Genomic DNA, 27,768 nt, shown 5'->3' with positions numbered 1-27,768 from the left:
TATTCATGGGAAAGCACCAGGAAGGTTAATACAGTTGTATCTATTTTGCTATTACTGTGAGGACTTGGTGAATCTCATCTCAATTGCCTCAGATCTGTAACTATCCCATTATCTACCAGTATTAGGGTTTAGATAAACTTTCATAGACAGATGTCTTAAACAGGATTGAACTGATGCTGCACAGTTGTGGTAGGTATATTTTGCTCCTGGTTAAGAGTACCCATAGAAGAATCATAAGAATCATCCACAAGGGGAGTGTCCCTTTAAATCCCATTCCAGTTTCTTGATTCTCTGGCTGCATTCCTGGCAAGTAGTATCTTCTTTTAGTATACAGCTAATGAAACAAATTATGCTTTCTTCAACTACACTCTTCGTCTCTGTCATACTTGCTTTCATTCTTGGCTTTGATTTCTTCCTGGAGTTAGTAGTCCTAACTAAATTTAGAAAGTGGCAGAAGGTATTTTTCCATTTGCATTAATTAATTTTGAGATTCTAGATGCTTTCTCCTGTATTTTCAGGAGTCTCTTTCCTTTGATTAGCAGTGCAACCATGACAGATTTCTGTGAACTCCCCAGCTTCTGTGTACTAGTAGCAAGGCCTGAGGTAGCATGGGTTTTGCACTCAGAAATGTTAGGATCCAAAATGTGATGGCACTTTTCTTAAGGTTTGTTGAGGTGTCAAATTGAGTGGGTCACATTGCCGTCTCTGGTCATTTGCTAAAAGTGACCTTATAGTTGTGTAGCTCCTGAAAAAAGGAGGGATATGTGCCACATTTCCAATATTGACTGTTAATGGCAGGGTAAGCCAGAGTGCCAGCTTCACAACAGGTGTCTAAAGCCCAATTATTCACTCCGTTAAACCTGTTCCTAGTGTTAGTAAATTTTGTCCTCATTTAACTGGCCAGTCCTTTACCAGTTCTGTTGTCTCATCTTATAAGTGGGGAATAGCCTTTTTCAGGTTGAGTTGGTAAAATCATGCTGTAGAGTAAAACATGTTTCTAAAGTACATCTTTACTACAAGTTAGGAGCGTAGAGGTGCATTCCTTCATATGGACAGATTGTGCCTCAGGAAATACATCTGGAAGATTTTGCATCTATATTTCACTAATTGCAACAGAACCCATGCAATACAGTACAAAACATATTCTATTTGTTTATTAGCTGGCCTGAAAGACTAGAGTTGCTTGTCTTTCGGAAAGAAACAGCTGGAAAGGAAGGATTGCTAAGAATAAGGTCTTTCTATGTAGGAAGTGTAGGGCTACAGCATGCTCCTACTTGTCCCCCTTGTAGCAAGGGGTCTACTAAGTACTGCCAAATAGGAACTTCTTGAATATGGTTTCAGCACAGTGGCCACATGTCCTAGCTTGTAGGTTCAAGAATTTCCTTAATACCCCTCTGATACTGTGCTCTTAAAAGGGAAGAAAAAAAGCCCATGAAGAAGATCTTCACTTGCATGGCAGTAATCTGATTCCAGCATGGAAACTGGCATTCCCCACTTTTCATCCATTCCTGTGCTTTTTGTCTGTGTGCCTGCGTATCATTGCAACTCAAATGTACCGCTGTATTTGTGATAATTTTTTGAAAATGTCAAGAAATTTCATTTTCTTTAATAGAAATGAATGACGCACCGTACCCAAAAGTGAAGTATTTTCTGTGTGATTATGCATGATGCAATAGATCTCTCCACATACTCATGCTTTTCTGTATGTGTTTTTTAGTTCTCATTCATAAATGTCTGGCTTTCCAAACTATGCCTCTGGCAGATCTTAGCATAAATATCAATTTATCCACCACTTTCTTTTTTTAATACTAACATACTTGGCACAGATATTTTTCCTTTCTTGTTTTTTTTTTCCCCAGTCAACATTTCTGTTTAATTTATGGTCTCTGAAGAACGTTTTGTAACCCACTGTTGTAATTTTATTAGTCACATAGTTGGCACAACTCAGCACAGCCATTCAGCTTACCTTGAGGGAAGCCATACTACGGAAATTTGAAAAACAGTTATAATACTTTGCAACACAGAGTTATAATGTAATTGTTAATTGGTCAAAATAAATGCTGGAATGAATGCTTCCAGATTCAGAATAAGTCTACAATGCTTACTAAAAAGGAATCTATGTATCTGGAAATTATTAAAACAAATTCCTAACAGCATATTTATATTTAAATCCAGCTAATGAAACAGTAGTTCTCTCCAAAATATTCCTCCAATTATCCCTTAAGGTATTGGATAATATTTAACATGAGTAGTGTCTACTGTTTTGGTACCAATAAAAATTACATAGCAGAGTGTTTGATTCTTGTTGCTTGTCTGATGAAGCATTTAAAAGTATGAAATGAGTTGTCACTGGTAGGACAGAGTGACTAAGTTTGAAGAGGTATATTCCAATAAAGACGACTTTTCTTGTAGATCAACCTAGTTTGCATGGACTTTTCAACATAAGATAATCAGATTTTATGCATTTTGCACACATTTCTATAATTTCCAAATAAATACAGCAATTTCAATGCTATTCTGTAACTATTTCAAAAGGGCTGTTTTTATCCATGTGGTTATTTCTTTTCTTTGGTTCCTTTATATGGCTTCTTATGGTCTCCTAGAAACTTGTCACTGTATTTTCTTTTTTGGATGCCAGTGGTATCCTTCAGTAGAAACAAGTTGTATTCAGTTGCATTTCCAGAACTGCACAAGCCAGAAAACAGGATTTTATACATTTACACATCTGTAAAAATGTATTATCACTGCTGATGAGGCCCTCAGACAATACCATGTACAAGTCAAAGATGTTCCATTGACTTCATTGGGATTAGGACTAAATCCAAACTTACTGAACAGGAAGAGAATAATCACATAGTACCTACCAGGTTCAAGTCCACAATGCTGCTGATTTTGAAAAGTATAAATAGAATCAATTTATTTCTGTAATGCCAACAGTACCACTGATGAATTCAAATCATGGCTTATGTTATATAACAGGCAGAAATAAAGCACCATTATACTTCACAGAGAAGATATTCTCCACCAGAAATGATGAATGTTTTGTTATTTAAGTGTAGTTTGAATTTCTCTTATTAATGTGCAATATAGTTTTGGACAATTACCAAAAGTATGTTACATTCTTTCTATATGTTTATGAAATGTCGTGCCTAGCCAAGTTCTATGTGCATGGGTGTAGAAATAATCAAAAGGATAATCAAACAAAAAGCATCTGACTTCTTAAAAGAATCTGTATCTTCTCTGTAAGAAAAGCTGTTGATTGTAGTAGGACTCTGAGGAGTCACAGGAGTGAATTAACAGAAACCCATGCAAAGGGGTTTCTAGGTGATTAAGACCTTTCAGTGTCAGTCTTATGCTTCCTGAGGAAATCAGCTTCTCCATATTTTCCGCACACTAAAATCATAAGTACAAGTATTGTATCAGAGGGCTTCACCAGAGAAAACAGTTAAACCAGTTATTTGGTCACGTGGTATATATATATATATTGGTATATGGAGGTCAGTTTTAGTCTCATTTACAATTTCTTCTAAATGTCAATATCTTTCTGTTGCTGATTATATTTATGGCTTCTATGAATCTTCAAAGTCATTTAGAAATGTAATTTACTAATCTTCTCAACAATCTAATGGAAGAAACAGATATTGTCTTTGCTTTACAGACAGTGAGGCTGACTTGTAACAGGAGAGAGATTTCAGAAGTGGCTAGCTCACGTGAGGCACATTAGAATATTTCTTCCTCAACAAGGGAAAAAAGACACTTGGCCAGATTCTGGCCACAGTTCCACCTTCCTTTGGCTCTCTGGGCCTATAAAGAGAATTGGTAGCAGCCATGAAACTGCTTTAATTTACAGGACCAATCCATTTCTGTAGCTTCAAGCATGACAGGAGTGGTAACATAGTTTAAAGCTGCCGTTCTCAGCTGTGATGAGTAGTACTGGGTGCATGTAATATCTAGACCAGTATCTTCATGGCACAGCCAGGATTACAGCTCAAGACTTCCTGGCTTCCTAGTTCATGTTCACAACATTACACTAGCCAATTCTAACTCAATTTTTTCTTGTAAAAGTTCTGTGGGCCAAATCTCCGTTTGATACTAGTTATTATAGATACAGAGCTTTGGAGCAATTTACAGCAGCTGAGGATCTTACCTTTAAATGAAATTATATCAGTGAAGCTTTTGTTCAGGCAGTGTGTACCATGGAGCTTCCCTGGTTTTGAGAACTCTCCAGCAAACAAGAGGAGGATAGCCATGGTTGTTTGTGAGTTGGGGCCTCTTTCCTGTATCTGAAATTATTTACCTTATTCATGTCAGATATTGGCATCTCTCCACTCTTCTGGTCACCTGAAAAAAAAAAAAAAAACCACAGGTAGAAGAGTATAGGTAAAAAGAGGCATTATTTGCAATTTAAAGACTAAATAAATTTATGATTTGACAAAGATCATTTGGTGCTCCAAGTATTCAAAATTACAACTGATTCTCCTGCACAGTCCAATAAAAGAGTTGTTTCCTGGCACTACTGCTTGCTTTTTTATTGCTTTTATATTGTGCTTTGAAAGAAATAAGAAATTGTATTTTTACCCCAAATGAATAACTATATTGAATTGTTCATACTACCTTAATTTCCTTAAGGTTTATTCCTAAGTAAAGGTTAAGATGCTTTCCAGTATTGCTAATCTAGTTTGCTACCACTAACATGGGCATGCCTGATATTTTTCCATTTGCAATGTAGTACACACCAGAAGATTTTATCGAATATGACTATGAGTATGGGGATGCAGATTATAAAGAAACTGATTCTGTAACAGAGGGACCCCCACTGTTCGAAGAGACAGTAGCACAAACAGAGGTAACAGTCTGATCTGCTTGTTGTGTGGTGTCCAGCTGTCCCCTACCACATGGTTTGTCAATTTGTGTCTTCTGTATATAAGCTTAATGTTTTGCTTTCACTCATTTCTTTATTCTGTAGCTGTTACGCTTGCAGTTAGAGATGGAAGGTCTCATGGCTGACAGCATTCATCTCACATTTGGTTACCCTTCTTTCATTCATGCTTTCTCAATTTTCTTTTCATTTTATTTATGTTTTCCCATTCCATCTTTCATAACATTTGCAGAAAAAGAAAGCCATGGTCAAAAAGAAGAAGAGGACAGTGGCCGCTAGCTCAAAGGACAAACCTCAAAAGGCCACAACAAAAAAATCTGAAAAATATGCATCCAAGAAGAAGAAAAGTTATCAAGAAGCAGCAAAAGGCAAACTAGGGGTAAAGGTAGCCAAGAAAAAATCAAGATCTTTCCCATACCAAGACTGGAAGATCTCTGATAATAAGAAAAAAAAACCTAACCCCACTAGATGAATACGTCTGGCTAATATCATAACCTGAATCAAAGTGATACCTCTTGAATTTTTCCTATTTTTTTTAATAATATACTTTTTCTTTTTCTTTAATACTAGGCAAACATTGTTGATGGATTTCAAGAATATAGCATAGCTGAAAATTACTATGGACCCCAGACAGAAGCTCCCTCCAGAACTACTGAAACAAATGAGGTAATGAGGACTCTTGAGAAAATGATAGGCAAAAATACTTGCCCAGCAGATTTCAAGGATTAAAAAAGCACAAACACGTTTTAAAAGGATGAATGTCTGTATAGTATACATATCTATAATAGCAGTTAATGCAAATTTATGCTTCCTCAACCAATATCAGAACCTACTGTTTTCTTGTGCAGAACCCCCCATTGAATCTTCATGATTCTGGAAACTGTTCAGTGAAATATGCTGTGGGAATGCAGCCTTGTTGCATTCAGTGTGGATGTGAATGGAGCTACGTCTAGTATAAACCAGGTTAATACTACACATAGTCTTCCCCATCTACTAGGAAGTGGAGCCTCTAATTTTTCCTGTAATTCTTAAGATGCAGCATAAAATGAGCCTAACACAAGACAACGAGTGGCTGAAACCATAGCAGCATGTTGAAGTTGAGTCAGAAGCCATCATTTCCTTTTAATAGTCCCTCAGCTAACAAAACCAAATTATTTGCTTTTCACTGAGGTTCTTTTCAAATGAAATGTATTTTGAACTGTCAAAAAAAGGGTAACGTCATTATTTTGACTTATGTTAGAAACTATGTTTTTAGAAAGCCACAATGACAAACCTAAATGTTATTTTAAGGTTACTACACCTAAGCCAGTGTTGATTAATATGTCTGGATATTAATCAATGCTAGTTTTAGAAAAATGATGGCTGATTATAAGAAATATTGTTGCATTTTTCTTTTACATTTTCCTTTCAAAATGAAGATACGTTGCTTAAAAGATGTACAAAACTGCTCCTTCCTCTCTCCTCCCCTCCCCCCCACCCTGGACATTTGAAAGGGTCCCCGTTTTTTTTTTGTTTTTCTTCCTCTGTATCTTGGAAGATGAAGGTGAATTAAGGTATTTTTGACTCAATGTACTGTGGACTTTCTTATGTTAAATCTCATGTTTACTTCTCACAAGTTGATCAACAGAGGCATAGTGAAATCATACTGTTTCTTGGGCAATTGTGTGCCAATTGTACAATACTGCAGTTCTAATGAGGTAGATCCAAAGTGTTAATGCTCTCCTTAGTCAGAGCAGTTCTACATAAAGGAAAAAATTGACTTAGAATTGGTTCAGATCTGCATTTACTCTAGCTATAAGGCAAAAGGCATAGCCCAGTAGCTAATGGAATTCAGCAACTGTTAAATCAGAACCCGGCCTTCTATTTTAATTGCAATATATTTCAATATCACTATTAGATCAAGATATTTTTTGGTTACTCTGAATGTTGATTAGCTTCTTAATATATTCTTAAATTATACTACTTCATCTTGTCTTACCGTCTAGAATATCGATCTCATATTAGTAATATCTGAACTTTTATTTCTTTCAATACTATCCTTTCAAGAGACCTGTGTAACAGAATAAAATAGTACTCTTTTTTACTCCCCCCTTGCCCCCAAAATGGTTTCGTACATCTCAAATATAGCATTCTTTTAAACTGCTTTGGCGCTTGTAAGTTGGTTGCTTGGTTTGACAGTTTACGTACTTGAAGATGGAAGTTTAGATTTCAGAAATAATAAAATTAATGAATTAATGTGAGTTTTGCAGGTGGAATTTGACTCAGACAAAAAGCATAGAAATGTCCATGATAGACATGAACCATGATTTTTAAAGTGATAAATAAAGTGCAAAATCATTAACAAGAGAAAAGAAGCAGAAACATTTAGCTCAGCATTGGTATTTATCAACACAGAATAATGTAGAAGGCTGGGCTTAACTGAAGTGCTGCTTGCACTTCCTGTACATTGCTATTGGTAAAAGCTCTGAATTTATTCATTGTTCATTGCAGTGCACATGTCCATTCATGAATGCTTGTAAGTGTGAAACCAAGCAGGGAAATTTAGGCGTATTTGGCACTAAAGTAACATTAAGCAGGCAGCACACGTAGCGTACTGGATATATTGAATTCAGTGTTTTTGTAAATTTTTAAAAAGATATTACTTCTTTGTACTACTTAATAGAAAGATCTTTTAATTACTCTGAAAGACTGGACTTCCATTCCTTCAGACTCTAATTAAAAGACAATATGCTGTAGTTCTACTGTTCTTTCTTCTTTTGACAAGTCATCATGGTGGATCAGCATATGCTTACATTGCTTTACTAACAATAACCCATGTATTCCTCCTATTTCCAAATCTTTGCTACTGATATGAATAGCAAAATCCTGTTGAAGAAGTATTTGCTGAAGAATACATAACTGGAGAGGATTATGATAAAAAAACTGAGGAAACTGAATATGGAAGCAGAGGAGTAGACCTCAGTGAATCTGATCTGCTGGTAGATGGAGATTTAGGCGAATATGACTTTTATGAATATAAAGAATATGAAGAGAAACCAACTGATTCTACTAATGAGGAGTTTGGTCCAGGTGTTCCTGCAGAGACCGATATCACAGAAACCAGCGTAAGTTGATTGGAGGTATAATGCAGAATAATTTAATTTAGTGTATCTTTTACAGTTGTACAGACTCAGAACTGTACAGACCCTGATCCAGAGCTACTTGTCCATATTAGATATATTCTTACTTTCTATAGGCTTTGGAGCAGGCCTATTCTCTTCTTTTAGTAATCCTGAACTTTTGATTTTCTTAAATGCAAGGCTTTTGTCTCTTTTGCTGAAGGGAGGGTTGAAGATGGGAGGGAGATGAAAGAAGAGGTGGAATTAAAGAAAAATTATAAAATGAACAGGTTTTAAAATCTTCCAAAATGAGAGCTAAAGCTGGAAAGAAATAAACTTCTAATCCAAGTACTGTAATTATTATTTTCATATGATTACCTTAAGAAATTGAAATGCATATAAGTGTCTAGAATCCTATCACTTCTGCAGCTTTACAGGGGGAAAATTCATGAGTGGGAAGGTGAAGGTCTGAACCCTTCCATGAAAGTAAACTTAGTCAATTGTGACAGGTTTATGACTTGTGGGAGTGATTTAACAGCTTGGGATATATAAGGAAAGATAGGATGACATGGTGGATCCTGTGAATCATGCTCTTTTGTGTGTGTTTTATAGCTCTTTCCCTCTGACTTAATCACAGGCTTAACAGCAAGGCTTTAATTTTCCTTTAGTTGTGCCAAGATCCTTGTTTATCAGTTTACCAGACTGTGGAAGCTGCAAAGAAAATTAATATGAGTAAGACTGGAAGCAAAATTAATTCTTATTTGGATTTTTAATTGGGAAGGCCTTGACTATAGTAGGAAAGGAGAATTTTGTTTGCAGTATTTGCTCAGTCTTACCTTTATTTTCTCCTCACAAACTCAAAACTTTAGTTTACAAAGGATACAAGAAATAACAGCAAATGCTGTGAGGTTGCTTTTCTCTGCCAACTTTGAAACCCATACTTCTGTATTTCTTTTATCATTCCTTTCTAAAGCCTGTTAGGGTCATTGTATTTTTTAATGATCCTTATCTATGCAATGTGATACAAGCTTACTTTTTTCCTTCTAGCCCAGATGGGGACACTATGGCAGAATGACACAGAAAAGGTCAGATTATCTGCAAAGCAAAGAGCCCATAAGGCACCGTTTTTGCCTGCATTAAGCAAATGACAGTGCAGACTCAATCCTGTGGTGTAAATTTCAACTTAAAATGCCTTGCTACAAAACTGAGAGAGTCAGAGAGCTTGAATGAGAACCCAGGCTCTGACCTGTGCCAACTTTATTACAACTCCCATCTGCTGAACCAGAGATATCATATCATTTTCCTTTGACACATGAATGTATTTAAAACACCTTTGACAAAAATGGCAAGACGAAAAGTACTTGACACCTGGGAACTTTCAAAAAAGGGGCAGTATTTCCAAAGATGGAGACTCGATGTCATTTTTACAACCAATTTTCATTAATGTAATAAAACATAATTATCCATAGCACTTGCTACTTGATTTTTGTGAACTATTGCACTGTTACTAGTGAGATCTCTGCCTTTATAAATCAACAAAAATTGCACAAGCCATGAATCTATATATCTGTTTTTCTTTTCCAAAATATTTCATATTGAAATACTGTGACATTATCTTCAACCTTTTCAAATCCTCAGCTATTTTAGTGCAAATGTGGAATCACTCTATTGAAAGAAAAAAAAGCACCATAAAGAGTCATTGTTAATTGTCAAGAATACGTTCATTCAAATATGAAAGAACTTTGTGAGTTGCACACAGAAGTTTTAGATTCTAAGTCCAAATTTCTAATGGGATGCAAGCCATTGCATCTTATTGGAAAGCTACAAATTGACAATATCCAATAATTTGAAAAGTATGCATGCAGTTTTTGCATTTTACATTTCACATGCATTAAATATCTTTGTTTGATATGATTGTGCCTGTGATGTATTTTTTGTAGGACAGATCAATTCCAGTTTTAGCTTTCAGTTACAGATTGCTACAGTTCTTTATTGTGCTAGGTCCTTAGACTTTCTACTTATTTTCATTTTTGGGGCTGTTTTTACTGGCTAGGTGACTGGACATGGGGCTTATGGAGAAAAAGGCCAAAAGGGGGAACCAGCTGTGATTGAACCTGTAAGTACAGATGGGGGCAATGTATTTTTTAGCACTATGTAACATTTGTACACTGTTGATACACCATTATCAAGCCATGCTGTTCATGACAGGATGCCAGTAACCTTATCCGTGATCTCTGAAACTATCACCTGCAGTGTGGATGGTATAAAAGCAATAAGAGACAGTAGCCAGTTCAGCCTTCCCTTTTGATGAACCACATGGTGCTTAAATATGTGCAGAGGAGAGCAGGGCATGGATCTGCTCTGCAGGCCATTTAGTAACTTCAGCTTGGACAGACCTACAGAGATAGCTTCCCCTTAGGCACAGGTAACACTGTAACTACAGCTTTCAGCAAGAGCAAGGAAGTCCATCTGAGAGGTTCAATAAATGCTTGTGTGTTCCACCTGTGCTGGTGCAATCATACTGCCAAAAGTTTAATTAAATACTTTCTTCAGAGATTACAACTTGGTCATAAGCACGGTAAGGGATCAGTAGTTTACAGAATTTTAAATAGTAGAATAGTAGTTTACAACGACTAGCTTCAGCTTTTTGGTCTGATCCTCCTTCCTATGGAAAACCAAGAACAAGTGAGGATCATATATTCGTAGGTCTTACCATGACCTGGAATTTGAACTAGCATCTGCACTCAAAAAAAAGAATTAAGACTCACAACTTAGAGTAGCCAAAGTTATTAACAGAAATTTTTTAACAACATTAAAAAAAAAAAAAAAAAAAAAAGTCGTGTGAGAATCCCTCCTGCCTAGGAATCTTTATCACTTTTAAAGCCATACAACAATTCAGATTCCAATTCTACTAATTGTGGAGGGAAGATCCCCAGAAAAGTTTATCAAAACACTAAGAAATGTTAACTTTAGTAGTTCAGCTAAATAGATGTTTTATATTTTTCCCCAAGACAAGACAAATTTAATATCTTGTTTCATCCCCTGTAGGGCATGCTCATTGAGGGACCACCAGGGCCAAGAGGACCTGCTGTAAGTAGATTAATCACAATTTCCTTTTATTTCATTTGATTTCTCCACTGTGCTTTGGTATTCATGAGTTGACACAGTTAATATTGCTCTTATCATAATTCCCAAATCGTATATTAGACTTAGCATTTGTAGAAGGGAATAAAATAAGGTGATTTCAAGCATTTTAAGTGGCAGCATGCTGCAAGATGAATGCACGTGAAAATTGGACTTTTGAATGTTGACTATAAATCTTTGTAAGAAAACAAAAAAGTATGCTGCCTTATACCAAATGTGTGTTCAGCATAACTTTCCAGAGAAAAAATAGTTCAAAAATGCTGCAAACATTCATCATAATAATGTCATTCATTTTCTATAGGGTCTTACAGGTCCCCCAGGTCTACAAGGTCCTGTTGGTCCTCCAGGTGACCCTGGTGAAAGGGTAAGTCAACAAACAGATTATCCTAGGTATTTGTGGTATGTCTTGCACTAATTGCTACAAGGTTAAGTGGGTTAGATCCTGATCTGAAATATATATACATGGGTTAAGAAACTTCAGTGAAACTGAGGCTGATTTACTCATCTGAGCAAATCAACTGAGAATTTGGACAAAGATTTCCTTAGTGGTAGAAATATATACTGTAAATACAGAAAGAAAATTATGTTCCTGTTTGTATTTCTCTGTTTTGATTTGAAGTATTTTGAAAAATAATAAAGCAATAGGTACAAACATTTCCTATGGATTTGAAAGAGTTTTTAAAAAATCAGTAGGACCTCAACTATAACATGTAGAGATATGGAGAAAAACAAGCTCTGCAGAATCAAAATACACATGGAAATATTTAAAGTGATGGATAATACTTAGATGATCTAGGCAGAGTTTGTTTGCCATATTAAATAACATACTGCATGAGAACCCTGTCCACTCATGAATATAATTTAAGATCTTATTTTAGTCTTATGTGTTCTTACAAGCCTTTACTTACTGCTACAACTAACACATTTTAGAAGAGCCTAAATGTATTTATTTGAGGGAAATACGCTACCAAAAAAACTTCCCTGAGTTTTATGAGTGATAGTTTACTGATGAGTCTATCATATTCATTCTGTATTTGTGTATACAACATGTTGAGAAGATGCTCTTACTTCACTGAACAATGAGATAAAGTTAAAATCCCAACAATGCTTCATCTTGAGAGTAAGTCAGCATCCACACTCTTTTCTTATGTCTTCCCTGGGAATTAGCTAGATAACATATTTTGGAATTTAAACTTATAAAATAGGAACTTTAACACGTTGTAATGGAATAACTACTGATAGTAATCCTTTTGTAAAATAACTGCTTAGTGAATTCATCATAAGAAATTCTTGACTAAACACATCATGTGCCTGTTGTGGAACAGACTTCATGTTTAATATAAAAAAAGGACACATCACACAAATAAATAATTATAGAAATGAGTTACCAAAACTCATGAGAATACAGATTTCTGCAACTGGATTCCACTGTTAGATTCCATCCTAATGAAATAACATGTCTTAACTTTAAATTTTAAACATAGATGGACAGGTTTGGTTTTTTACTTAATCAACAATTAGTGTATATGAACAAATGCTTTAGCTCTTGCTATAACTATTCTGACTGCTTTTCATCTTAGGCAGAAAATTTAGAAAAGCGATACTCTGAGAAAATTGCCACTCAGGAAAAGCACATTACTTAGTTTTAAATATCGTGCATTAATATGTAGAATGAGAATGTTGTTTAAGCACAGAACTACAGAACAATTAGTTGAGAAATCCACCACTTTTTATAGTTGCCTATGGTGCTTCAGTTTTTGTACTAAATTATTGTATCATTCTAATCTTAATAATGGGTATAAGACAAGTGAGAAATGAATGAATATACCCTTCTGGAGAGGATCATAAGTGGTCTCACTTTTACTTACTGTAGGGATGAATTTCACTCATATAAAAAGGTGCAATTTAAGAAGAAATTGAAAAACTATTCCAGTCTTCAGTTTCATCTTCAGTAATCTAATCTGCATCTTATGAGCTAATCTTTCAGTTCTAATCTTCACAAAGATGCATAATCATGTGGCGTAAAATCACTGCAGGCAAGAGTGAAAGTTCTTTGGGTGCCTTGCCAGTGCATTCAATTATTTTTCTATTTTGTAAACTGATTTCAAAATTGGCTGCATATATAATGACTCTTTTCAACAATTACAACATTGTATTCAATATTTTACATCTGAATTAGTAATAAATCTCAATTTAAAATTTATATGTAATGTGTTATTAGTAGGGAACTATTTTTTGATACTTCAGGCTTTTTTTAAAAAAAAGAGCTCAAACAGACTCAGTAACAGACTGCTGCACTTAATTCTTGAAGAGGGGAAAAAAACACCAAATTGTTTCAGATCAGCTTTCCCATTGTTTTATTCAACTACTGAGCAGCAGAAAGGACCAGTTAGAATGTTTGATGTTTGTTGGTCTGTCATTGCAACCCTGCAGAGAGCATTCTGGTGAATGAGTGCTTTGTCTGGCAGACATGCAGCAGACAAATCAGCACTCCTGGTCCAGGACCTTCCTGCCCTTGACAACCTCAGCTGGTAAAAATGCAGCATGCAGATTGCTGGGAGGAAAGGTGCAAATCTAAATCTAACTGTTGTCACAACAGCAATGTTTATCTATCCGTCATGTTGGATCAATAATGATGAGCGTCATGTACACACATTGGTACAAGTCTTCAGCTCCAGCTGACACAAAAGGTTTAGCTCTTTTTAAACTTTCAGGGAGAACTAGATTTCATAAAAAATGCATTTTGAGTTATAGCTGCAGAACTAATGTAGCCTTTGAAAAGGAAGCCTACTCAAAGGCTGGAAAGAGAATCAGCATTGTTAGTTCTCTATGTCAAATGAAGCAAAGACTTGAACGCAATGCAAATCTCAGCTCTCACCCAACCTTTGAAATCATGAGCAGAGCCTCCGTAACTAGGTACTCCATATTCCATTTTTTAATATAGTTTGTCTTTGTATAGCTTTCTTTCCTATTGCTGAATGTTTTCCCCAAACTCAGTTCTTTGATTACCTCACTAATGATGAATAACAAAGAGAATGTTAAACCTCCAAGTGTGTCATTATGAATACAAGTGTAAGTGTATATGAGTGATTCAAAAGGTTTATCTTATGTAACTATCTTTTTGTTCTCATCCGATTTTCTCTCATCCATTTTTTCTTTAGGGTCCCCCTGGTCGCCCTGGTCTCCCTGGTGCTGATGGTTTAGCAGGTCCTCCAGGTACCATGTTAATGTTGCCGGTAAGTTGTATTATAGTTACAGGGTAACCAGCCTCCAAAATGAGGAAGTTTGTTCCAAAAACTGTATCAGTGTTTTCTTTTTTCATCTGATTTTGTCTTTGGAGTGCAAAATGATGCAGTTTCTTCTATGGTGTAAGCATTTGAAGATCATGTGGTACCTTTTTTCCTCAAATAAAACATATGCTTTAGTTCCTGCATGACTGCCAGATTGGAACCTACATGTTTGTATTACACCCACTGAAATCCTCCTTATATTTTCAACAGTAACTATTATTTGCTACTATATGTCCTAAACAAGGAGCTTGCTGTTGCACAAAGGACCTGTACTCCCAGCAGGCCTGTGTGCTTCCAAGTCTCTTTGACATGGAGAATTTTAAGTATTCCATGCTTAAAATTTTACTTCAATGTCCTCTTTGAAGAGTCAGTGAATCCTTTGAATAGAAATATATTCACATAGCCAGCTCTGCTCCCACTGGAGTCAAAGCAAAACACCATCTGTTTTAGCAGGTGGAGGAACAAGCCCAAAACTGTTAATGTAGCTTGCAGCTTTGTGGTCTGAAAAGTACTGTGTGCGTGGAATTCATTATTCCTAAGTGTATGTGTGTATATGAAAGATCTGATGAGTACTACTGTCCCAGAGAACTGATAAAGCAACTGTATATGAAGGGGCAATAAAGCAAAGTAAGTTAAAAGTCTCAGAACTGTAGTTGCTGCAGTTCTGATACAGGAGGCAGAACTCCATCAGTGTCAATGAGGGAAGGATGATTTTGTGAGGTTTCTTTTCTATTTATGAAACAATCGATGGAATTTTACTAAAATAAGGTAATGTTTTTGACCTTGTGCTTGCATGAAGTTTTGTTATCACAGCTGGCTGTCTAACAGCAATATTTGTTTACCAAGAATTAGTTGATAGAGATATGCCACTATTCCTCTGGCGTATTATTCTTCTGTCTGTAATTGCTGTGCCAGCAGAGCAAAATTTATCTTTTATTAGTTTGCTCCATTAAAAGTGGTAAATGTGGACTAATACTTAACCTATCAGTCACTTTGCAAAATCTTGCTAGCATTATGTTTAGATGTTAATGAGTCTCACCACAAGTAATTTACCAAGTAAACCAAGAAATTTCTCAGGAAGGAAGAAATTGGCCTAACGTCTCTCGAGTTCCAGCCTAGTAGTTTAACCATCATCCTGACTTCTACATTTATAATCCCCACTGAGAAACCACTATCTTTTTGTATAACAGAGGATGTGCTCACTTTATACCATCCTGGTATAAAGGAATTAGCAGGTGGAATTGAATCTAGCAGTGGTGGATAAGTCTTGTCACAGAGGTACATTCAAAACACTGAGTAACATGTGGCAAACACCTTTTGTGGGATGTGTGGCTCTCCGTTATCATGTGTGGGGCTTGATTTCATCAAAATGGCTTCACGTTTCAATGGATGCACGACAATTCATGTAGGCATTTTTTCTTGGAAGAACATTTTGAAAATGTGGTTGATTCCACATAATACAGATCCCTAGAAACCACCTGGCCTCTTTTCAAATGATAGAAGGCTTGCTAGTTCTCATTTTAGAGAAAGTCAGATGCTCATTTTTTGGGGCTTAAAGCCATAGGTTTTCCACCATTTGCCCCCAAAAAATCCTTCTATTCTGATAACAATGGAACTGCAGGAGAAAGACCTCAGTTCTGATGCCATGTCTGGGTGTAGGAAAACTAGACAAATGGTGTGGGCAATGAAAGATTCATGGGTCGGATATCCTGTGTGCCTATGCTATACCTTTGGAAAGCCGTGCTTCTTGTTGCAGCATAGAGTCTCTGCAACATTGCAAAGCTCCTGCTAGCAGTTTCATGAGCAATGACAGTCCAAGAGTGCAGGAATGAGTACTTAAAATTTGTTCTGTAATTGATTTTGAAATTGTCAGAAATGACACAAAACTGTTTCAGTTTAGATACCAAATATTTTTCAAATTAAAGTCTGCCTTAAATTGAATTGCATTTTTCTTGGGTAGCCACCAATGTACTGATAATTAGTCAATTTTGATACCTATATTATTGAGGTTTTGCAGACAATTAACTTCTATTTTGGCCTCTTTTGAAGCAAGCAAAGAAGCAAACAAAATTAAAATCAAACTTCTACGAAAACAGTAAAGTATTTGTTAATAAGGGATTAGATTTGCGCTTCAGTTCTAAACTGTTACCAGTGACTTATTATTCATGCTGGATCCAGTGGCCTCAGTGCAGCAGTCTTCTGAAGTTAGTGGGATGAACTAAAGTCTGGTTTTAATTTCATATATTCTGATTTCTTTTCTTGTTTTTATTCGTGCAGTTCCGCTTTGGTGGAGATGGTGAGAAGGGTCCAACAATCTCAGCTCAGGAAGCTCAAGCACAAGCTATTCTTCAGCAAGCTAGGGTGAGCACAAGGAGTCTACAAACAAAACTGCTGCAAGGGTACAGCTCCAAAACAGTTCCATTTTATATCATGCAGGTTGTGAAGTAAAGATCTTGAAGCATCATCTCATTGGAGTAGTCATCCTTATTGACAACTGGCTCAATGATGCAAGCTATTCGCTAATGCATTATGAAATTGTATTTATATGGAATTTGTATGCTGGCTGGTAACTTTTTCTTGAAAACTGGTGTTTTGTTCTGTTTGTTTTCTCAGATTGCTATGAGAGGTCCACCTGGTCCCATGGGACTCACTGGAAGACCAGGTCCTGTGGTATGTAAACAGAACAAGGGCACAGGTTTAAGAACACAGTAATGCAAGTCCATGGATCTCATTCTGGCCTTGCCTACACCTCTGTATTTGTACTTACTTTATTTGAAAAGAAACTGATATAATTAAAGCCATGGTTTATATTCTTATTCAAGGTCTACAATGCATCCTGAATACTGAATCAGTTTTAATGGTAAATTTTGGTTTGTTTGGATAAAGCACATTGGTAGGTTTACAAAACCAGTGAATAGTTTTACATAAGTAATTACACATGCCTCTACAGTCAGTAATATGTAATAATGTTTATAAAATTTCTTGTGGTAAATATGAAACTCCACAGAAGGAGATACTGAAGCAAGAGTGTGCAGAATGACTGTGGCTCACTATTTAAGCTGAATCTGCAGAGTTGAGAGTCATTCCTATAAAGAGCCACACAGATTTGTACTTTTTTTACTTCAGTCATGAATTTGGCTTGACTGTTAATACCAAATGATCTTGAAAGTGGCCCTGTGGATGTTGAAAAAGCTTAATATTTGTACAAAATCTATACATGGAACACAAGAGTTTTTCTGCTTACGTGCAAAACAACTTTTTGATCACAAATAGGTTTGCCTCTGTAATCCCTACAAACACTTTAAAAAGACAATACTCAAAATGAAAGAATAAAACCAGGTAGGAACCTCAGCAAGCCAAAGCCACTTGATGAATCTTGCAATTGCAATTTCCTCATTCAGGAAATGGATACTTTTCAGACTCAATAGTCCACTAAATCGGGTAATTTAGCATTTACTAGATTTCAATAAGCTAGTATAAAGCATCTGTACCATGATATAAAATAACAAATGCTGCAGCCAAGATCATAAGCTTTGTCAAAGACCAGTCTTTTCTAACTTTCTCCAAGATGATTTTATTTATCCTGTAATGTAGAGTAAAATTCTCTTTTACAGTAAGTACAGCATCCTTATTTGAAAGATCCATTCCATTTAGAAATGGTTATTTTTGTCTGCTGTAATGGCACAGCTAGGTCAGCAAGTATTTGGCCTCTTAAATTTTGATCTATCTCTGCTGTAATTTTTATTTTTATCATCATTATGGTAATGGACACAGTGTTAGCATTTTTCATTACATCAGATAAACACCTAATTGTAAAACACAGACAAGAATACAATTGTGCTATTGAGAAATGAGAACAAGTGACTGGGTAGCCAGGAGAAAACGATGAAGCAAGTTCCTATTGTTTTTTTCTGTGAAGAAAAAGTGACTACAGATATATGCCAGTCAGAACTATTACAGCACACATAGAAGACAGAAACAGAAGTTGCTGGAGGCTACCTGGTTTTCTCCTTGCCTGAGAAAGCAGTAAAATTTTCCTCCAAAGTAGTTTCCTTCCACTCATCCCAGTTGTGGAGATTGGGTCATAACTTATAAGTGGTGAGACTGTAGTATAATACGGTTCCTTTCCTTTCTTTTGCACTTCTTTCCTTCTTTAATGTGATTCTTTAGCCACAGCCCATAGGTGAACGGTAACTATCAACCTTCCAGCCTCCTCTTTTTCCCTCTAATCCTCGCCTTCCTTAATGTACAGTATCTGTTAATTTGAAAGCAGGAGAGGCATATGGACAAAAATGAGTATAGCATCCTATTATTACCAACAGAAAATACTGGCCAGGTTACTGTCCATGTCGTTGTGTATAATTATAGCAACACAGTGCAACAGAAAGGTTGCTTCAGTGGCTCTTGCTACTATTCTCTCCAGTGACCAATTTTGTTAACAAAGAAAACCCAGAGGAACATAAGGCAATTACATACTGTTGAAGGAATATTTGGGGGAGCATAAGGAATACTCTGGATCATGTTCTTCCCTGATCCTAGTTCTCCTCAGTGACCCTTGAAAGCTACAAGACACTAAAACTCTTTTAGGTTGTACTCTCAATTGGTTTGGTAGTGCTTCACCTCATCTTCATATAGGATAAAAAAATTTGTTCCGGATTATGCTATACTCAAAATTGGCCAGTCTTATAAGACCAGTCTGTTTATCTAGGTGAAATCTACTGTTTTCAGGTAAATTTCAGCTAAATATCCCACCAGAATCTCACTTTGCAGAAACTGAAATCACTGGACTTTATTTGTATTTTTAAGCAGACCTATACAAGAGCAAGCTTGTCCTGGAGCAATTTTTCCAAAATAAATAGTTGCTACCAAGCAGAGAATTTGGCTCACAGACTCTGATCATGATTAGGTATGCAATACTTAGAAACAGTTAAACACATTGAGTCTATTTAACAAAGTAGTTCACTATTTACAGCAGTGTATTTAAATCAAGAGATCTGCAGGATAACATTCAGTCTATAAAGACAAAATAACTATAGAAGTGCTGTAAGCCAGGAAAGACCAGTATGATATTGACAGTGGGTTGTATACCTTTAGCTGACACATGACCTGCCCTCATACTCATGCTTTCATGTTTTAAAACCCTTCATGAATTTCTGCCTGCAAAGTTCAACAAATGTATAGTATTAATAGGCATTATGCTTCTAGGCCACCAGGAGGCTCTAGAAATCCAGCTCTTTGATCTGGTGACATTTTTGGCCTATGGTTCCAGAAATAACTAGAGATTCTTGGTCTGTCAATTGTTTGTGTGCCCAGCTTATTTTAAGAATGAAATAGTTGGAGATTTTACTCTTAATGTGAATTATATTTTGTTAAATTAATCTAGTAGCTTGTAAGATACATTTAGAAACATATCAGTTATTAGAAGTCTTAAAACATAGCAATGTCAAAGCCTCAGTCTAGCTTCAACTGAGTCAGGAGTTCAGATGCTTAAATAACATAGGATACAAAATATAAATGTAATCAATTATATTAATTAAAAGCAGAGCTTACATCAGGAAAACCCAAACAGTCACCACCTACCAAAAACCACTGATCTGTCCACTGCCAGTATCAGCTCGGGATCTGATTTCCAGTTTGCTTAGGACTTGATTCAATAATTGCAAGGTCAGTGAGACTCTTTCGACTCCAGGCTGCTAGACTCAGCACTAAGCCAAGCCATGGGACCACTTCTTTCTTTCAGTGATCACTATGGTGAATATAGAAGATTAACAATTTTCCAAGGTCTGCAAGACTAATTTCATATTAAATACATACATTTGGTCATGACCTGTTTCAGAGGTCAGAAATGCAAAAGTTCTTTTGTCCATAATAGTGAACTCCAGCATGTTCCTTCCCTGAGTCTATATTCTGTATGAGCATGTGGAGATTTTTTGTTTTGTTGTGTCTATTTTTGTGAGACTGCCATTAAGAAAACACAAACTAATTTTGACTAGTTCCGCCCCAGATTCCTTGTACAGTATCTTAGCCTAGTTTAGGTCTCTTTATGAGAAGTATTTACTCTGAAAATCAGCATCATCATTTAATGATAGTAAAGAGATGCAGTTATATAGATTTCCTACTTCTTCAGGGCCAGATGTGCAAAGACCTGGATTAAAACATCCCTGAAGTTTATGGCAAGATGAGACAGGGTGTTTTTCATTGACTATATTGATCTTTGGATTGAACTCAGAGACACTGTTATTTTCAGTACAACACAGAAACAGATAAAGTTAAAATAGGCAGCTTTCATTTCTGTTACCTTCCCTACAGCAGATGCACTTCTGTTTGCATTAGTTACGTTTTTACTGTGCTCATATTTAGCTCTCAAGTATTAATAGAGAAGAAAGGTTTACATTTGATCCCATTAAAATTGGTGGGAGTTTTCTTTGGTAATAGATTTTTCGGCCCAGTTTGGCTCTGTGTCCAGACAACGATATATCAGGGTTTATCTGCATATTGAAATGGTGAATTCATACCTCCTAATGAATAGGGGATGGATTGTTTTTTCTCCCTGAAATTAATGTATAGAAATAAAAACTAACTTATTCATTTCATGAGCTTTTTGTATATTTAAGCAACATGTTTTGCTTTTTTTCATCAAGGGTGGACCTGGAGCAGCAGGTGCTAAGGGTGAAAGTGGTGAACCAGGTCCCCAGGTACAATAATATTGCCTGTTATGTTTGAGCATGTTTATCTTTAAGAAAATGCATTCATATAACATAGAATAAATCAATCAATGATATGCTTTCCATGTGCAATTGAAGAAAAAAATACTTTTACAATACTATCCTAATTAAATGCAATAGCCTGATTGTTCATTTTGAAATATGAAAGTAACAATCTTTATTGTCACATGTAGAGTGTCATCACATGGAAACCTGTTTTAATATTGTCACTTCAGGCTCTTTGTTGAATAATCATGTCAGTCTGCAACTGTATGACCTTGGGCTCTGATGTTATCAGATCTCATAAGATGAGAGAGGTTTAATTTAGTCGGTAATTGACGGGGATATTTTCAAGAAAGACATGACATAGCAAGAATAAGTCTTCCGGAATCAGTGCATGCTTCTCAGCTTACTGTTATATCAGCTTTTGTGCAGTTATGTTAGAGATCACTGAAACATACTAAAATCTTTCAGCTTAAACCTAAAGGTAATGGGGTTCTTAAAGAAGTCATGATAGGAGTCTCTGAAACAATAATTTTGCCATATCTCAAGTGGTCTCATGTATTTGCTACATTATTGAGTGCCTGTCTTATAATTTCACATGGATATTTGCAAGAAAAACAAAGCAATTAAGCAAAAAGGCACTCTGAACAGCTTGTGAGTCTTCCAGTTTGCTTACTTAGGTTTTTAGGTTTTGGTTTTGGTTTTTTTTTTCTTGTCCTACTCAGTATTTTTGGATGGCTAGTCTTTACCATTGCTCTTTTAACCTGAAGAAGATGCATTTGGATGGGGGATGAGAAAGCTACCACAGAACCATATGCCCACACATCCGTCAGTGAAAGTTACATGTTTGAAAAGTGGAATTAGGTTTTTCCACCTGGGGTAATTGGTCTCCCTTCAGTTAAAGCTGTGCTGTGTAAAGCTAAGGCAGCATGTGAGCTGTTTGCCAGCACAACTCATGTTTGTGTATGAGTTAGGGATATGAAATAATCTAATATAAAATAATTATTATGTGGCTAAAATAATTCTGGCATGAGAAGAAGAAGGGTTTTCAAACCACAGGACTGAGATCTTCAAAGCCATGAAAAGAATGTAAGAAGCTTTTATGTTAAAAGGACCAATTACACCATATATAGTGCAATCTCATGAAAACTAGTGTTAAAATTGGTAGTGCTGAGGCCAGTTTAGATGCCTGTGTTGTATTAAAACTCACGGGAATTTGGAAACCAGAATCCATCTCCTGGGAAAAAATGCAGCTTTGTGTATAAAAAAAATCTTGTCTCGTTCTTGAGGCGAGATATTTAACTACTTTTTTGCTGGCTTGAATGTGATTCTAAGAATTACACTCTTTAAATTCAGGGTCCTCGTGGTGTTCAAGGTGCCCCGGGTCCAAGTGGAAAACCTGGCAAAAGGGTAGGTAGCATATGGATCAATCCTGCTCTGGTAAATAATTTCTTTTTAAATAGATATAAATATTAACTAATTTCACTGCACTTTCAAATGTTTGCCCCTTTGGATTTTTGCAGGGACGTCCTGGAGCTGATGGTGCCAGAGGAATGCCAGGAGAACCTGGTGCCAAGGTAAATAATAATGAGACCTGAGGCTTTAATTCAGTCTTGGAATGGGCTAGAGAGATTTTATGTAGGTACCACAGTTTCTTCCAGGCCAACCCAAAATTCTTCTCTCAAGTGAAAATACTGAGGTTTCAGATAGCTGGGTCAGATGCAAGAGCTGAGAATGAATCATCCATTTAAAATATGGTAATTAATGGTAATGGCTAGAGGTTTGACCTTGAAGTAATTGATTCTTGGGGCCTGATTCCTATCCCTCTGAGTCAGTTTCTGTTTACAGAGTATTAGTAATAGTAAAGTAAGTTTTGAATCTGCAAAGTGCAGGTAGAATAAAGCTTTTCATTTCAATGTAGACTTCTTTTTATAAATAGCATAATTACAGCACAGTGAAAAAGTTGGTGTGGCATCTTCTCTTGCTTTAATGCATAGAAATAAATTTTGCAAGTTTGGTCTATGCGCTCCCTTCCATGTATGTCATTCAATAATAAAAGTGTACATATAACCAAGGGTAGAAATTATCTTCTAGAGGGAAGGCACCATTTATTCAGAGTAATACAGAATGTAATAGTCATTTACTAAAGCTGCGATTTCTTCTTTCCCAGGGTGACAGAGGATTTGATGGCCTTCCTGGCCTCCCTGGTGACAAAGGTAACAGGGTAAGAAAAATGTGTATTTATACAACAAATTAATACTGTCACAGAAATAGTGCCCTATTCATTAAGAACAGCATTAAGGACTATGGGGGGAAATGCCAGCTTTTCACACTACAGAATAGTATCTGTGTTGTCAGATAATGTATTCCTCACTAAACATTTCAGTAATATCAATCAATAGGCAACAATTCATATATATGTTAATGATATTAAAATATTTTCAGAATTCAGTTCACATCTTCAGCTAGGTTTTGCTCTGATTTTCCTTAGCTAAGGAATTTGCCTGTTGGATTTAAAGTTATTGTTAAAGGAAATAGGAAAAAGAAATTAGCATGAAATTTCTGTGTCAGGAGCAAGACAAATTTTAACCTGCTGAGAAGCTAGCTCAAAAAATGCATTTGAATTGCAAACTGAATTGTTTAGTGAGGCTTATTCCAACAACTGCAGCTTAAAGAAGTATTAGAGTCAGATCAGATAAGTTAGGAAAACTTGAAGTAATATTTAAAACAACTAATGTACTTGCTGCTTATGTCATACCAATCTGTAGGATGAGAGTGGATCTTTCCCTACAAAGTAGAGAAATAATCATAGCAGAGGATTTCTGCTTTAAATTATACCCCTAATGTAGATGCCAGTAACAACATGCTCTACTGAATATGATACCGGCTCTTACTGCTGTGCTGGTAAGTGCTATGTACCATAAAAGAAACAGTGAGGGGGGATGTCAAAAGAACTATTCCCATATGTGCTAAAGCCTGATGACCAAGGGATGATTATAGTTCTTACCCTTCAATGGGTAAGTGCAGTTGGTGCCCTTCCCAGGAAATCTCAACTGTGTCAGGTGCTGGCCCGTAATGTAATTCTTTGTCATAGCATCTAAGGATACTCGTTTGAGTTCTGTTTGCAGTTCGGAAAGAACTCCTGGTGTCATACAGAAATGTCTCAGTCCTCTTCCTTCATCCTCTTTTACTTAAAGAGTGTAAAGCAATCAGCGCGTCACAGAATTGAAATCCAGTGTGATCAGGACGTGACCAGCAGAGGGGGCAAGGCATTAAGCTCTAGCCACTACTTCACTCTGAAGGCTGAGCAGAAATTGGTTCAAAGTCAGGGAATGTGTGTCTCCTTTCCAACATGGAATACTAGCATTGTCTATCTGTGGAACCTTGTGAGTCATAAAGAATTTTTTTTGCAAATATTCTGTTTGTTTCATATTTCCTAAACAAATAAATAAATAAAGCCCCCCTAAAATGGAACAATAAGTTTGGGTTGAAATTTGCAAAACAATAATGAAAATCATGGCTTCTTTTAGTAACTTCTTTCATCCCACTATTTAAAGATCACTGCATTCTTGTGTGCCTATGGAAATCTTCTGTAAAATTGCACACTGTGATCTTTCTGAAAGCAACTCAATTCAAAGCCAGATCAGATAGCTGTAGCTCTTTGGATTCCTATATACTGACAGCATATAATGCAAATATTCAGTTCTCTTTGGTTTGCAATAAAGAGCACAGAATGAAAAACAATAGAAACACTTTTTCTGTTGTAGTTATGTTTCATCTGTAAGAGAATTGATGTTGAAAACCTTTAAGTTGTAGGACGTCATTCAGAATTAGTCATATTTGAACTATGCGTTGCAAATTGGATGTTTCTCTGAGGTTATGCCTCTGTCAAACACAAGTTGTCAGACAGGAATTACTGGATGAGATTTTCTGACTTCAAATGTAGGGGAGATCAGACCACATGGTGTAATATTCCTTTTAGCCTCAATATCTATGACTTTGAACTTTTCTCATTTAGACCTACTAGATGCATAATGCTTCTCCAGTATAAAAGCAAGACACTATATGCTAGAAGAAAAGGTCTAAGTAAGAAGAAATTCAGATTTTAACAGAACATTTGAAGGAAAGAATTAGAGATTGAAGAAGTGAGAGTGCTGATAATGATAAGAAGTTTTGTTTTTACTGCACAGCAATATCAGGACACTGAATGCAAGCTCCTAGTCTAACCCTAAGAGCCATGTGATTGCAAGGCAAGAAAGGTAGCCCTTGAGGGGATGAATTATTTCAGTATTTGAAAGCTCAAGTCAGTCTTCACCTGGTTATTAATTGGAATCTAGAGCACAGATCATGTGCCTCATGTGTCATCTTTCAGCATTTAGCATGTAGAAAAACACATGCTCTACCAGCAGATCACATTGAGTAGTTCCAAAACTTAGCAAAATACAGAAACTCCTGTATTAATTCATCTTACGGATATAGAAGTGCAGTTCAAAGAATTTCATTCCATCCCATGCCAACTCCAACTGACGGAGGACAGAAAGCAGTACAATAAAATCCTGACATCTGTAATCTTAGATAGCTCTGATGTAAGAAAGCAAGTTACCTAAAATTCCCTAGAAAAGTTTGAAAGAGTAAAGAATGGAGGCATCAAAGAGTGACTCCATATTTCTCTGCTGGGATCCACAGCAGTGGTCAGGCTCCTTGGAAACACTGATAAAATTAAGGAAAACAGCATGAATACTTGGTTGTTGTCCAATGCCAGAAGGAAGTCACAGTCTAAAAACCTGCTGCCCAGACAGAGGTCAGTCAGTGGTGTTTGAGCTATGAAGCACACTAGTTCTCTTTAGAAATAGGGAAAGAAAAATAAATCCTAAAAGTATGGTCCAGATTCTACTGAGGCTCTGCATATATAGACTTGAAAAGCCCCAACCTCTGAGGGGAAGTGTGGAAATCTGGCTGCCATCCAAAGCCTCAGACAAATCAGTCCCCAGGCTCTCAATGACTGGAGCCAGGGTGCGTGGTTCTGAAAGGGGGTTAGTGATCTTCACTGTGTATATTCCAGGGCCCAGCAAATGGTTTATTAACATCTGACCCATGTACACATGCCTTATTTTACTAGCAGTAATATCTTGTGTAGGGAGAGAGGGAAGGTGTCAGTGAGACAAAGGAAAATGTGGGAAATGCTGCCTTTTATAGCAATAGTTTGTGGATGTTCTGAGGCCAAGAATAGTTGCAGAGTAAAAATTTATGAACACAAACAGTTCATTATTTCAAATGTTCATTTGTTTTTATCCTAACGTAATAGAAGACTTTACCAATGACTGTAATCTGCAGATTTGTATCATTGTGTCAAGACATGTTTTAACACATCAGACTTCAGTTAACACATTTGTTTTCATTTTCCTTCCCATCCATTATTGTTTCCAGCAACAATATAATGTTTTAATAACTTTCCTTATTCTACAGGGAGACCGTGGCCCACAGGGACCTCCTGGCTTACCTGGTGAAGATGGGTCAAGAGTGAGTTGCTATTTACACAGTAAAATCTATAGTGAATCCTCATGTAACGGGAATATGTTCATGACACTTGTTCTTTTTTCCTAAAACTTCTATTCCTCTTGTACAAAAACAGGGAGAAGATGGGGAAGTTGGGCCAAGAGGTCTCCCAGGTGAAGCTGTAAGCAGTGCTTTCTTTTTCTTCTGTTTCTGTTACAAGCAAAAATCACCCTCAGATTTTTTTCCTTTCTATTGAACTGTTCTGAATTCCAGGTATAAAAATTACTCTATGTGTGTGTATATAGACAATATTGATTCTGGCTAGAAAGCAAACAAATTAACTGTTTTGTTAGGGGTGAAACACTACTTAGAGGATTAGAATTAAGTCAGGGATATATCCAGCAAAGTGTACACAACTTCCAGAATTGCAAAGGCTATTTCTTATGCTATTGTGTAAAATCAGTCACTGCAGTCCCTGATACATGAGAGTATAACCAAGCCCATGTTGCTTTGAAAATGTTTTCCAAACACCTATTTATTAGAAAATATGACCTGGCTTCTTCTCTTTTTTCACACTACTGTGCTTCATTGTTTATTTTTACAAATGTTTCACATACAGAATTTCCACTGCTGTCAGTTGGAATGCTGCAGGTGCTGTCACTGCAGAGCAGAGTTCTGCATTGCAGGCAAGAAGTCAAGCCTCAGAAAGGGGATTTTTACCCTAAATGTATGATATATTGCTGCCTGCTTACAAAATAGGAAGCTGCTACAGAGTACATGTTAGTGTTTTGTGACTGTATCATACATGAGGAGATTGGTGACTTGGTCCTGCCTACTTTTGCAGCATGACACGAACAATGACACAAATGATGAAAACTAATATCCTTTTTCATAGTATAAGGACAAAATATTATGTTGTAGACCAAATCTTGATCACCTTATTTAGGAGAAGAGCCTTTGGTCTTTTGTGGGATTTTTTAAGGGTAAGAGAGACAAATTGATTTTGGTTTCCAGAATGCCTTGCATTTATTATTATAAAATCATTGGTAATTTAAAATTATTTATTTGGTCTTTACTAGAGAGAAAAGCACTGTTTTACACTTAGAATAGTAGTATAGAGTATGACAGACCAGCGGATTTTCTGAAGACAGGAA

General features: G+C 36.3%; 1 protein-coding gene across 3 annotated transcripts in view; it reads left to right on the top strand.

Moving 5' to 3' along the window:
• COL11A1 (collagen type XI alpha 1 chain) overlaps positions 1-27,768 on the top strand; it is a gene marked incomplete at both ends in the record, with an annotated part of 144,770 nt that overhangs the window by 43,194 nt on the left and 73,808 nt on the right. The window contains 16 exons of one of the 3 annotated variants that reach the window (XM_080348714.1): positions 4,730-4,846; positions 5,112-5,258; positions 5,450-5,545; positions 7,738-7,983; positions 10,031-10,093; positions 11,026-11,067; positions 11,423-11,485; positions 14,283-14,357; positions 16,689-16,772; positions 17,025-17,081; positions 21,053-21,106; positions 22,475-22,528; positions 22,642-22,695; positions 23,289-23,342; positions 26,585-26,638; positions 26,751-26,795. In XM_080348714.1, coding sequence (XP_080204840.1) covers positions 4,730-4,846; positions 5,112-5,258; positions 5,450-5,545; positions 7,738-7,983; positions 10,031-10,093; positions 11,026-11,067; positions 11,423-11,485; positions 14,283-14,357; positions 16,689-16,772; positions 17,025-17,081; positions 21,053-21,106; positions 22,475-22,528; positions 22,642-22,695; positions 23,289-23,342; positions 26,585-26,638; positions 26,751-26,795 — 1,305 coding nt within the window. Of the gene's footprint in view, positions 1-4,729; positions 4,847-5,111; positions 5,265-5,449; positions 5,546-7,737; positions 7,984-10,030; positions 10,094-11,025; positions 11,068-11,422; positions 11,486-14,282; positions 14,358-16,688; positions 16,773-17,024; positions 17,082-21,052; positions 21,107-22,474; positions 22,529-22,641; positions 22,696-23,288; positions 23,343-26,584; positions 26,639-26,750; positions 26,796-27,768 lie in introns of all 3 variants that reach the window. The other 2 variants (XM_080348715.1, XM_080348716.1) reach the window with 2 other exon arrangements.

This window comes from Nesoenas mayeri (assembly GCF_963082525.1).
Source record: "Nesoenas mayeri genome assembly, chromosome: 8".
NCBI classification, from domain to species: domain Eukaryota; kingdom Metazoa; phylum Chordata; class Aves; order Columbiformes; family Columbidae; genus Nesoenas; species Nesoenas mayeri.
The sequence above is the reverse complement of the archived record's forward strand: the minus strand, read 5'-3'. Positions and strand labels throughout refer to the sequence as shown.